A 13,936-nucleotide genomic window follows, 5' to 3' on the forward strand; every position below is an offset into this window, starting at 1 on the left:
TTTCTGCAGAACATCTGAGCAGGAGGAAGGGAAATGGGCAAAGCCATTATGGGGGGTCAAGGAGGAACGTGGAAGGTGAAGCCACACGAGCAGTGAAGCCTCACGGCTCCCTGCAGTACGTAATAATACTTGTGATAGCCTGGAATACCTCAGCTTATGGCCGTGCCAAGTGCAGAAGGCTGAAGCCACAGTCGGCTGCTCACAGGAGCGTCGCCATCCGGCACCTGTTATGTCTCCATTTTATGCCTGAAGCCCAGGGGAATCCTGCAGTCAAAAAGCTCTTTTGGGAGGGAGGTGCATTTTCAAGCTTAGGGTTTTTTTTAAAATAAAAAAAAATAAAACAACGGCGTTTTTGGTTTGGTAAAACCCCCGCCGTTCATGTTTTCTCAAACCAAGTGACTTTTATCCCTCTGTCTGGAGTCCACCAAAGGACTGCATTTTACAGCCACAAGTGAAAAATAATCCGTTTTTTACAGACTGTGATAAAGGCTCTCTGTCCCAGCTATTTTCTGTGTGTTTTTTTTTTTTTCCCCCCTATGGTGCATTACATACACTATTTTAAAAACATTTAGCCGGTAGGAACAGTTACAACGCAGATGACCCGGCAGCCTGTAGAGGCACCAAAACCTGCATTCAAAGCCCCCAAACGGACGGGAAAAAGAGGCCTCTCTGGAGTCTCCGGCAACACATTTTTCATGCGGTTACTGAACATGTATTTTGAGCAACCTTGATAAGAATAAGCAATGAACCAGGCCCGAATCCCATGCCACTGTGAGGTTTTGTGCCTATTTCTATGCCAAGGCACATCTAACGTGCAGTGTAGAGGCGCGTCTCTCTTGGATCTAACTACGGATGGGCCAAGTGGAAGCAAAGAATAAATAGTGTTACAGTTGGAAAAACGTCTTATTGAAGACGAAGACTTAGTTATAGTTGAGATACAGTGCAAACATGAAATACTTCAAGTTTCCCCCAGAAGGACTACTTGAAGTAAGATTTAAATCAATGCCACCCATGGGGATTCACACAAAGATAGCCAACTGGAAGCACTGAAGAAGTAAATTATTCTATCTGAGAAGGAAAAATTAAAGGAAGGCAATTCTGTAACTGCGAAAATTATTACAATATGCTAAACAAATATCTTTGCATTTGTAGGAATTACATATACATTGATACGCTCTGAATTAACGGTCAATTAACATGCATGCTAAATTTTACGCAAAACAAGATTCTTAATTCACTTGGGTTAATAAACATAAAATTCTGATAATTACAGATACAATAATGTCATATGAGCACTTTAAACATATGCTGTGGGAATTAAATCCTGGCTATTCCTGCCCACTGAGGACCAGTTTTTAATCTTCGATGCATGATATGTAGTAATGGATTTTACGAGTTGACTTTTTTAAATTTGATGATCAGGTTAATGAAATTTATAATGATATTTTTCACACCGAGTTCAAAATAGTAGTTAACTCCTTGGCAGAGGAATTCAGATTGGACATGTAATGGATGTACCAGCAACTGCTGGTGTGAAAGGATTAATCATCATTGTAGACTTTTATTAAATTAGATAAAATGGGATAGGCATGAATCAGAATATATAACAATTAATCACTGGACTTTATTGAGTCTTTTAAAAATCTTATTTGGTCCTGAGTTGATAACTAATCTAGGCTATTCTGTACCAGTTTGACAAACTCTCCAGATAATGACTGTGACTAGAACATTAATAATATCGTCATTTGACAACAAAATATCTATTCTCTATGTGAACAGGTTTCTTTAAGATTTGCGGATGCTAAAGGTAATACTCCTGTCTTGGTCATCCCAAAACCTTGTAATTCAGCCCATTCTTTGCTATTGAAATATTTTGTCTTTATTTATTTGCTTGTTTTTTGAAATTTAGGTAACGGATACACTAATGTGCACAGTTGACCAAAGTTTTTTTTATATATAACCAGCATTTAATGGCAATTGTTACAGCTATACACACTGGAATTGCTAGAAAATAAAAATTACTAAACTTTTGAAGTTTATTTATTGATCACTGAGAACCACCCTAGTTAAATTACCACAAACCTCAACATCACAACAACTACTAATCCAGCTAATAGGAATTAAGGGAGATGGAAGATACATAATAAGCATCTGGGGGATATGGAATTTATCCCATGAGTGTAGTAAAGAGCTCATAATTTAAGAGTGCCAAAACCCAAGTGCATCATGAAGGTCTTTCCTCACAAGTGACATTAATTGCATATCCCACAGATGCTTATTACTTATTCTATTTATACCTCCAAGAAGAAAAATATTCGTTTAAAGTTTAAAGGTTTAGTACTGCTTAAACACAATGTAACACAGCTGTCTCACGAAGTCACAGGGATTATCAAAGGCTGTAGCACTGAGTCATAATGTAAGGAATAGTTTAGACAGAAGATAAATCAGGAGATGTGTTTTGGTTGGAGAGTCCCAGAGCTCAGAAGTACAGTAAAGCAGGATGTATAACTAAGTATTTTGGTGAGATATGATATTACATCATTAAATAGGTTTTATGATTACAGTTATTGAAATAAAAAAAGGAGAATTAAATCTATTTCTATTGTTTTAAACAAATTTTCAATATACTTTATATTTCAAACTAATAATATTAATATATGAATTGCTAAGGTCAAAGATGCCATTATCTTTTCTACTGTTCAGTCTATACAAATGTAAATGTGTCATCATTAACGTTTCCAGATATTAAGCACATTGCATGTTGCAAACTTTCTGTGGGAATTATTTCTTTTCTTCTATCGCCTGATTCCTCGTTTGTGATTTCTCTTATAGATAAGTAAGACAATAGGGAGAACTCTTTGATTCGAGATGTCCTATATATTTCTAGCTAACTGTATGTGCATCGTTAAAAAACCCCAACACCTGATATTGCATGTCATTCCCATGTGTACTTGTTAGGAGAAATGGAATAAACCGCAAGGCCTGAGCTTAAACTCCAACAGCTCACACAACATTCTTGATGTAAGTTGTAAACAACTAAGGACTGTGTTTAGATGTTGTCTGGAATTTTGATTTAAGCACTGTAAAGATATTTAATAGCATGAAACATATTACACAGTTATTCTAATGCTACATTGCACACGTGTATGTGTACAGATTTATCCAAAGTATCCAAATATTTTTCATAAACTTCTCCACCTCTGCTAATAAAAAATTAGTAGCATTATTAGTAGGAGTAACAGCAATCAGAAGTACGAGGCATTCCATTAGATTATATTTTATTACATCATATTACAAACTTAAAGGACAGAAAAATATGAAATCTCTTTTCTCTCTCCCCTTTCTCAATACCAAGAGCAACACAAAATACATTGCTCATGTGGCATTCAAAGATCACTGTACTGGATGCTTCTTCAGATTTCAAGGACAAAAAAATTTACATAAAGCTAATCAGAGAAAGCATGCTAACATGGTCTTAATTTCAAACAAGATGATGAGAAGTAAATAAAAGCAGATTAATATAAATTACACATGCCAATGTAAAGGCGTGTGAAAGGAGATGCTCTCTCGTCCACTTCCCAAGCTGATGTTATATTGGGTGATGTCATTTTGCTGCTTTGAAATTTGGGAAGAAGTATTGTCCTGTTGTCTATATATTCAATAATGAATAACAAGGTCTAGGTGCATCCACTACCATCTTTCCTTATAAACAGTGCTATCTGGAAATTCAAGGAAGTCAGCAGCAGCAGTTGGTATCAAGCTGCAAACGGTATGTTGAGTGTTTTCAGAGGAAGAAAATAGAAGAGCAGCACCCTTGGCTTTCTGTAAAAATGCAAGTGTGTCTCATTCATTGATTTCAAAACATGTATTTGAAACCAGCTCCTACTCTTGTCTGCTTTTGTTCTTTTTCACTAGGCAATTCTATTTTGCAGTGTTGTGCACAGATTTTTGCTTCTTGCTAAAATGTGTAGGGCCTTTACGCTAGGTTATATAACTTAACCCTTTAGGGTCTTGTGCTATCACATTCTGTGATAACAGGGGTGATGAAACAGTCTCATTATTTTACAGTATTACTTTGGTAAAATAATTCTAGTTTTAGACACGTTTCTCAAACATAATTTCTCATTCTTTACCTAGACTAAAATATTGTGAATTCATACAATATGCAAAAGTTACACAAAATTGTACACCCTAATTAACAGCACTACTCTTGAGCAACCTATTCCTGTGACCTGTGTTAATGGATTTTATTCTTCGGCTATGGCTGACTTGCTTTAATATTTCATAGGATACTTTTAAAAATTCTTGCTCAAAACCACATCAGAAGCAGAAAAGATACTCAAGGCATGCACTTATTTGGAACAAGATTTATTTTATTGCTGAAGCTTCTACAACTCTAGCAAGATGTTGGAAAGAGGTTCACAAGGTCATGGAGAACTACTATCCAGGTCACCCATTTTAAAAGTTAGGACAGTTGAATGTATTAATTTCAGGGCAGGACCTTTTCCTGTTGCACGCACTTCCGACGCTGCTGTGTATTTATTCAACTCAAGCACTCCCCATAAAACAACTGTCAGAGAAGACTCAGAACATATAATCTGAATTATACAGTTTGTCTGCAGAATCCATCACCTTCCCTGCCCCTCTACCTCGTCCTGGGGGAAAGTAGCTATTCTAGCTACTATAAAGAAAAACTAACTCTTTTGACCCAGCCAAAAACAGGGCACTCCCAAACCCCTCACCTCAGTCTGTAACATTTAGTTAGACTGAAGGGGGAGAGACCACTGACCATAGGGGTAGAAATGCCTATCCAAGAACTACGCTCAGTATCTGAAGTGGAAACAAGCTGCAGCGAACTAACTTGACTACCTGGTGAACTATTACTTTTGTGTGGAGAAAAAGCAAAAAGGAAGCATTTTTCCAAATGCTGATGCGATACTGCCTTTCATTTTCCATATCAACTGCACTCCACTGGGCAACCAGACACCTCTAGAGAATGCAGACTGGCCGTATTCCTACAGAATTACTATTTCACTGATTTTCAACAACATTTTCATTAGGGATGAATTGTGGTTTCAGGATACAATTTTCTAAAACCAAGGACTCAGATGAAAATAACCCTGAAGAGCTAGGTGATTAACATGTCCTCCTAGGCCGAGGGAGACTCAGATGGAAGTCTGTGCTATCCCTGAAGTTGACATCCCACAGCTTTGCATTTAAGTATTTCATGCTCATTTGTTTAAAGATTTCAAACTAAATTCACTTATCTGCACTACCCACTTGATCCCAGTTATGTTTAAAGATGACAGCATAATTTTTAAATTTTACAATTCAGTCACTAAATTGTGTTTACTATCTCTTGCCATTGCTCTTGTTGAGGCTTCTCTTTGTATTTTAGCAGAGGCTCCTTTTTGGGTGTCTCCTTTTTATGTGCATTGAGATGATGCAAAAGAAACAAAAGATTCTCAGAGCTACATTCTGTCTGTATTAGCCTTCATACTATCTTTAGGTATTGGCTTTTGTCTTAAAGACTCATGACAGGATGATCTTTCCCTGCTGGATGGTACACATAGTTCTCTCATTACTTTATCATCACCTCCAAAGGTATGTCTTCGCAGAAAAATAAAGGGCGTGCTAGTACCATATGTTTGCATGGCCACACTAACTTGATTCAGATAGACCAGGTAAGAATAAGCAGTGAGTATGAATCACTGGTTAACCAAAACATGAATTATCCATAGGCCTGGATTCTATGGGAAATGCTTTGGTTGCTAGCAAGTGCTTAATTCTGAAGTGCTGTATTTTGCCTACTAACATCATGTTAACATGGGCATTTTAGTGCAGTTTAATTTTTTTGGCATATGCTGAGATAATTGCCTTCTGCAGCCGTTACTTGACTTACCTATTGCCTTTTCTGTACCATTTTCCAACATGAGTTTTCTACACTAAGCTCTGTGTCATTGAAAGAAACAAAATGATGCACTAAATTAAACAATACTGGTTATCCTGAACAGCTGATGTGATTTAAGTATAAAGAAAGCAAAGGAGAAGTAAATATTTGATATATGACACCTTAAATTCCTTACTAGAGTAGAACTTCTCCATTCATTGTTCAGCTTTTAGAGTCAACAGCTATTGACTACAAAAGTAAAAGAAAAGATAAAGATAGCCTCTCAAACAACAGTATATAATCCTACTAAATTCATCACAAGTTTCAGAAGATATTTATTCTATTCAAATCCACTGGTCTCTAAGCCTACTTACATTTAATGCCACCAAATGTGGTGTTGTTTTGGGGTTTTTTTTAAGGGTATGTGACAAAAGTCAAAATGGAACCTTTCTTGCTTGTTTCTTTCCCAGATAAAGATAATTCCATGTACTTCATATGGGAAGCACATCACCTGCATCAAGGAGCAACATAATGACAAATCTGCATTCCATTCTCACAGCCATCCAGTACTACTCATTATCATCTCAGCACATAATTATGCAGCAGGAGAGTGAAACTCCAATGAACACTTTTGACACCTCAACCAATCCTTCATTCTGTTTATAGAGTGGGCTTTTACCTTATATATATGTTAAAATCTTAAGTCTAAATTAAGACTAAAATACTATTTGTGACAGTAGAGAAAAAGGATAAAATTGAAAGTTCATCCTACTATAATTTTCAACCTAATACACAACAAGAAGTGGTATAATATAAATACATTTTTTCAATCAATGAACCAGAAAGCTTTTTTGAGAAACTCAACAATGAGCAACAGGTATCTATCATGTAAGAACAAGAAAAGGGTGAGTAGTCTCATTTCAAAACAGAAGAAAAGCAGCTTCTAGAGTTGAGTAGGATTTGCTTCCTGCCTGAAAGTAAGATATCCCCTACCCTGATGCTTCAAGAATCGTCCACATTTATTTGCACAGAGCAAGTCACTTGAGATAGTGAACCATCACAATACAACTGGTATGTCAACAGTAGGTGAAGCAATCCCTCTGTCCATCAAAATATGTTGTAGTTTTCTAAATTAGCTTCAGATGTGTTTTCTTCTGTCACCTAACTTTGAACTTACGGGTTTCTTCTTACAGTACTTTTTTAACTATGCAAGATAGAATTCAGAGTAAAGTCTTCAGATGTCTGAGTCAGCCCTCAAAAGCTTTATCTAAAACTCCAGTAGACTGTATCTCTTCTTAATTTGTGGGACCAACAGTGGATGGAAATCCTTTCTTAGAAGGGTCTGTTCATCTGGCATTAAATCCTTAGCAAGCCCTCTACTGGCAGACAAGCTAGGATTTACATTCCATTAAAATCCACCTTACATGTAATGCTTTGTTTAAGTCAAACAGGAAATAATTACTTGAAATCAACAGCAACACCAGTTACTAATTTCAGGATTAATTTGGTCCTGAAAATTCAAATGAGAATTATTACTTTGTTCAGAAAGACTTTGTATTTGGTTAGTCTCAGCCATTGCAAGATACTAATTTCTTTTAATAGCGAGGCTAGATTTTGGTGTTTCCTCTACTACATGCAAAATAGGTCAAAGTTGCTTTCATTGTAATTTCTGTCCAATTAATTGATGACACTAGATTAAAAACTACAGAGGAACTGTAACTGGTTTGGCCTGTGTCATACATTATTTCTCTCTTTTTTTTTTTTTTGTGAAGTCTGACAATCCAAAATTAAGCCTGGCATCCTGGATGATCTATAAAGTCCTCCTTAGCAAGACTGATCTTTGATCTACTTTTTCTGGAGATCATCAAGATTTCTTATTCTGATGACTGGCAGGATTTAAATTTTTTTTTCTTGATACAATGAATATGATTTATGATCCTTCATTGCACAGGTAAAATCCTTTAAATTCTCCCTCCAGAGACCAATATGGTTATGGAAAAGAATACTTGCCTGGTACCATAATGGCATAGGAGAGAAACTAAAACAGGTGGATGCCTCACAGCTGCGCTCATAGCAAAGCAGCTAAGAATAGTAATGGTGGAGCAGCACATCTGCTGTTGACTTTGTTGTAACATAACCTTTCTAATGCTATCTTCAAATCTACACTTGTGCCTAGTTACCCTGTAACTTGGTTTGCATCCTTCTCTTCTCTTTTTTTCTTTGCTTCATGAGATAGGCTTCTTCCTGAAGTATAATTGTGGTATCAGCCTAAAGGGCTGAAACTGCATCTCGAACTGCAGTAGGCAGGATGTCTATCTGATTGATCATCACAAAGCAGAGTGGCAGCAGGAGGCAAAGTCATCGGCACCGAAAGCTCCAAGAAGGCCTTCTTGTACTGAGATTAGGCTATCATGAAATATTTACGCTCACTTCTGCATGCGCTTTATTGTCTGTCGGATATGTGCTTAGAAAGAGTTTGCTTAACTAATATAACTCTGCCATCAGTGTTACGATGCAGAAGCTACTGAGTTTATGCCAACAGTTAATTTTTGTTCTTAAATAAAGCTTTTTACACTTATGCCTTGTTATTATCTCTGTGTGCATTATTTCTATACAACTGTATCATATATATTTACATGATCTGGCTTTACTTATTGCATGAGGTTCTATCAGAATTTCATTTGATGCAATATAATTCACTTTGAAACACAGTAAATAAAATAAAGTAGTAATGATGATATTATGTGGGACTTTTCCAATTGATTCATCTTTTCAATGAAATGTAAAAGAAATGTAAAAGAAATGCTCTACCACAAATTACTACAAATGGAAGAAAATCTCCTAAAATACAGATATATGAAGACTTTCCTCAAACCTTGTCCTTTCTCAGGCTGAGAGCACAACCTGCTTAATTTGCCACTGCAAACGCTGGCCAGTGCAGAAACTGCAGAATGGTTTTGCAATAATTATTTCGTACTTTAACATGAATTAGATGTAAGGGTCAAAGAAATTAACACTAGAATACCATTTAATCTAGGACATTAATCATTGTTAACTCATCTAATTTTACAATTACACTGAATATTCAATCTGTCAACCCTTCAGAGTATCCAATCTTTTTGTTCAATCTTAGTATTTTTTTTGTTTTTATTTAGAAAAAAGTTTATTATCAGGAAGCATGTCACTGAACTATTAATGTAATTAATTTCATTTTATTTTCAAACCATTCTTGTGCTTTACTAAGTACAAAATTAGATATGATAAGTATTACAGTTTGCATACAGTTCTATGCAATTCGCAGTGCTACCAGGAACGTGAAACAATGTTCTTCTGAAAAACATTATCTTAGGGTCTAAAAACAAGCTAGAGACATGACAAATAAAGAAGACTGAAGAATGATAAAGCACAAAGCCTTTATCTTTGCATTGCTGGTTCCATTTCGGCTGGTATTAATAGCAGTTGAATAATTACCACAGGGATACGCAGTGGCTGACTGCAAGGGAATGAATGTGCACTCTCACAAAATTCCCAGCTACAGAAATTCCTGTGCTAAGGCTGCTACTGTATATGACAACAACTAGAACAACCAGAGCACAGAAGTATGGCATAGCCAGGACCCTAGTACACCTTGCCATACCTGACAGGGTTATCTTTCTGATCAGCAATGAAACGAGATAGCCAGGTAATGCAAAGTCTGTTTGCTGATGCCCTCCAGAAGACAAATCCACACCCCTGAGCTAAAACTTCACAAAATGTAAATTACACAGAAAAAAAGAGGATTTCTTTTAAACTGGAAACACCTCCCAGCGTGCAGCCTGGCATGCCAGGCTGTGGCTAATGACACTCTGGTTTGCAGAGGACTAACTGATGAAGAAAAAACTAAATATTTTTCATATTGGTATGATAAATGCTATAATGAGTATACTTTTCCACAAAACCAGCATAAAACCTTTGCACCACTGGATGGCAATCAAAATTAATGAGTCGTACCACATGTACTGAAATGCCTGTTTAAAACTGGTCTGGTAAGCAGGTAAGCATAATTTCAAGAAGTGTGTAACCACATTTTATTTTAAAGTACAGTTTCTGGCCACAGAAATGTACAACAGCCTAGAGTACCTGACCTCCCAGCAGAACAAGTCTTGCTAGTGTTTGAAAAATAAAAACTATTCCTAAACATCAGAGGTTGAAATCAATTGTATGAAAATACAAAGAGTAAGTTAGACTTATTTCTACCTTGCCCCAGAAGGTTACAGAAGCATGCCAAAGTATAAAATACCATATTTTTAAAGAAGTAAACTATATAATTTCTTCAGTCTAGGGGATACTGCCACTAAATACAAGCCTTTCGCATTGATACGTTTCATCAGAAGCACCACAACATCTTTTGAGGGAAGTTTGCCATCTTTCTTCTACCATTTCTATATTTTCTGAGTGACATCAAGGCTGACAGATGAATATTTATTATTGGCAAATCCAACAAACTTCAGCAAAACAAAAAATTTCAACAAAAAGCTCACATGAATTCTGCACTTGGGTCATGTTTAGCAATTATTAATAACCTATTATGCTTAAGAAATGCTGTTTCTAGTTCAAGAAATGTTAAATACAGGAAAAGATCCAGCATCTGAGACTGTCAGCTGGCTCAATACTGGAAATTACTATTCTGAAGAGTTCAGACATCATTAAAGGTGAGAATAATACAACACAGTCACATTGCTTTCCCTTTCTTTTTCTCCTGTCCTCTGCATTAAACCAGAAATCAGAGAAGGATATGACCTCACAGGCAACCTACTTTCCTCTTCTGCCAATGCAGACTCAGTCTCTATGATACTATCCATTTCTGAGAGCTTTTCAAAGCCTATCTTTAAAATATTCTGATGTTTTTTCCTTTGTTAATTTTGATATATTATTTTACAGTCTAACAGCTCCCTGTTAGTAAGGTTTTCCTGATAGTCAGCCTGAAGCTCTCTCTCATAATTCATTCCCTTAACTGTAAATTTCTTTATTCAGATTCAGTTCCATTTATGCCACACCAGACTGCATCATTCTTCTGTTATTATAATGTTATGTTTTGATCTAAAGTCTAATTTTTTCTTTCAATTATTTCTCTTCCTGAAAGGCAAAATCTTATACTGAAGTGAATACCTACAGTACAAATTATTTTTGCCCCAAAATATCTGTTTGCAAATTTCTGAGGTTTATCTTATTTTACTTTCTGTGTGTTTTCATAAGCCTTTATAAAAAAGAAACACTGTCTTCTTGTTTTCCTTGATGTTTATACTGCTTACTTATTCATTACTACCCCTGAAGTTTATTAGGGATGGTTGCTTTCTTTTCCAGACTAGTGAAGGTATTAAGAAAACACACAGCTCTACACTATGAAAAAAATCCTGTAATATGACAATCTGTCCTCTTCATACTTTTAATACCTTGAGTTTACTTGGCTAATTCTTCCTCTCCCTGTAACACATTCCTATCAAAATTATTTAAATAAGCTTTGTAGAATTACATTTGTCTTCCTAAGATATGTTATTTCTAAGTCTAGGACTACTACTTTGTCTTAGTTCAACTCTTCTCTTGAGGGTATACTATGTCTCAGCATTTTTTTCCATTTTACCATAACATCAAATTAGACTTTAATGTTAAGTATTGCAGTTATGGTGTGACATTTACACAGTCATCTTTTCCCTTCCTTTCTCTACTTTCCATTGAGTTGTTAAATCTAATTCACAATTACATTTGGAAATTCACACCTATAAATGAAGATTTTTTTTTCCATTTAAGGCAAAGCCAACCTTATTTTAAATCATCACAAAAAGTAAAAAAAAAAATTAAAAGTGTCATTTTTCTGTCACTTCAACTGCACATATGGCTTGCCAACTCGTTAAAGAATGATCAAAATGAATTGAATGTCTAGAATTCCAGACGATGAAGGCAAAATTCTTCCTCAAAACCACAGTCAATTCACAGTCACTCATGTTTCGTCCAAGTTGCATGCTCTGTATTGACCCAGACTTACTATAGGAGCCGTAACTGGTCTCGATGTGCTGCTGTGCAAACACGGGGACAAGGCTACATTCAAAGTCACATCTGACCCAATCAGCCCCCTGGAATGGGGGCACACAGTACACAATCAGCTGAACAGGTCTAAGCCAGCTCAATGGAAAAAGGACCACCTGCGCTGACTCTGCATACACACACTTTATTATCTCCTTGCCTTAACTTTTAACATGCCCCACCACACCTTTATTACCAGTATCCAAAACCTCATTACTGCAATAGCAGTATGTTCACTGATACCGAATTGGTGATAGAAATAAGTAAATAAACCATTTTATGTTAATAATTTTCTCCCTCTCCCTTTCTTTGTGTCCTATTATCCTGTTTCTTCGTGTCCTATTATCCCGTTTCTTCGTGTCCTATTATCCCGTTTCTTCTCATAGGAAAATCACAGGTAGAACAGGTACTCGATTCAGTATCTACTTCACCACTGCACTGGGAGTCTTCATCAAGATCTCTAATATGTACTGAACAGACTTCATCTGCACTGAGAATGCCACTGTCACAAATACAACAGTAGGGTGTCATTTACTGTAATGCTGTCAATCAAATAACTTCTAAGAGATAAGTATTCCTTTTTAGTCCCTTTCTACTAATCCTAAGTTTAAGGAAAAAAAAAGTCCAAATAAAACGCAAGAAAAATAAAAGGAATTAAATTAAATAATGCTTTGTAAACACTTACAGCCCATAAATCTGTGGAGCAATTTCCAGTCGGTTCAGATGCATGTACAGCTCAATATCATGTTTCTTCAGCAGATGATCCTGAATTTGGTTTACCTTTGCTACAATAGCAATAGATGGGCCTAAGTCCTGTGGCCTTGCAAATGGCATAGGTGTAATCATCACATCTTTCTCCTGCAGACACAGAAAAGAAAGGGAAAAAAAGAACATCCCATGAAGCCTTACTGTCTAAAGGAATTGTCTACAAGAGATTTGTTTTGGTTTAATAATTGGCTTTCAAATAAAAATTAAAATATTAATAACTCGTTTCTTTTCCAGCAAAAGAGGAATCTCAAGCATCCACTTCTGTGGACAGTATTGTGGGATTCCCTTTCCCAGGAGTGCCAAGGTTCATCCCCTTGTTCTGCACATCAATTTTTACGTGCATGCTTTACTTTTCATGCTCTGACAAAGTGTTGACAGCTTTATTTTAGCTTTAATATCAGCAGCCTGAGTCAGTTCAGAGCAAAGCAGATGAATGTAAGTTAGTAGAGAATATATGCATTCAGAGGACAATAAATTGCATACCAAATAGGAAGTAACTTATTCTTGAACAATCCTTTCTAAACAGCTTTCCCTCATACAGAAAATCTGGTGGCTGTACCTCAAAATCTACACGACTTTGATAAAGCATCAGAAAACTTTTAGAACAGAAAAGAAATAGAACAGTGAGATGAATGTGACAGTTAGAAGGTAGTTGGTTGGACCTAAAGGCTATGCAAACTATGTCATGATCTAGAACACGACACACACCAAGTGAAAAGAGAAAAAGAAAACTACTGGAGTATTAGCATCCCTGAACCTGATACTGCTTTAAATCTGTTCTTCTTGCAAAAGAGTGAAGTGGTATTGAAAAAGAGACAGAATGCTAGAAAGAAATGCAGCAAGTAGTGAACTCCATTGAATAGAAAACATGTAAAAAGGAGGATGGGAAATAAAAAAAGAAAAAGTTGAACCTATCAAGAGAAAGATTAGGGAAAGGGAAATGGAGAATTAAACTGTCAGGAGCAATGTTGAAGTTATAAAACAAGGAAAATTGGAAGAGCAAGAAGAGAAGATTTTTCAATGACTTTGTTGCAATCTGTCGTCATGGCTCTCTGACCTGAAAGCTTCACTTTAAAAAACAGTTATTGTTTTTCTACCCTTTTGCTCAGTATATTGATAGAGAAGCATTATCAAGGTCAAAAGGTTAATATTTTCAGAAGACTTCATTACAGCTTAAACTGTTGAAAGACAAATTCACCTGGTTCAATATAGTGAAAA

At 36.1% G+C, this 13,936-nt stretch overlaps 1 protein-coding gene across 2 annotated transcripts in view; it reads right to left on the bottom strand.

Annotated features, from left to right (window-relative positions):
• TBC1D5 (TBC1 domain family member 5) overlaps window positions 1–13,936 on the bottom strand; it is a 322,093-nt gene that overhangs the window by 110,253 nt on the left and 197,904 nt on the right. For both annotated transcript variants that reach the window (XM_086614565.1, XM_086614564.1), the window contains one exon: window positions 12,636–12,808. In XM_086614565.1, the coding sequence (XP_086470691.1) occupies window positions 12,636–12,808 (173 nt within the window). The remainder of the gene's footprint in view (window positions 1–12,635; window positions 12,809–13,936) is intronic.

The sequence above is a fragment of the Tauraco erythrolophus genome, chromosome 7 (assembly GCF_009769465.1).
Source record: "Tauraco erythrolophus isolate bTauEry1 chromosome 7, bTauEry1.pri, whole genome shotgun sequence".
Classification (NCBI taxonomy): domain Eukaryota; kingdom Metazoa; phylum Chordata; class Aves; order Musophagiformes; family Musophagidae; genus Tauraco; species Tauraco erythrolophus.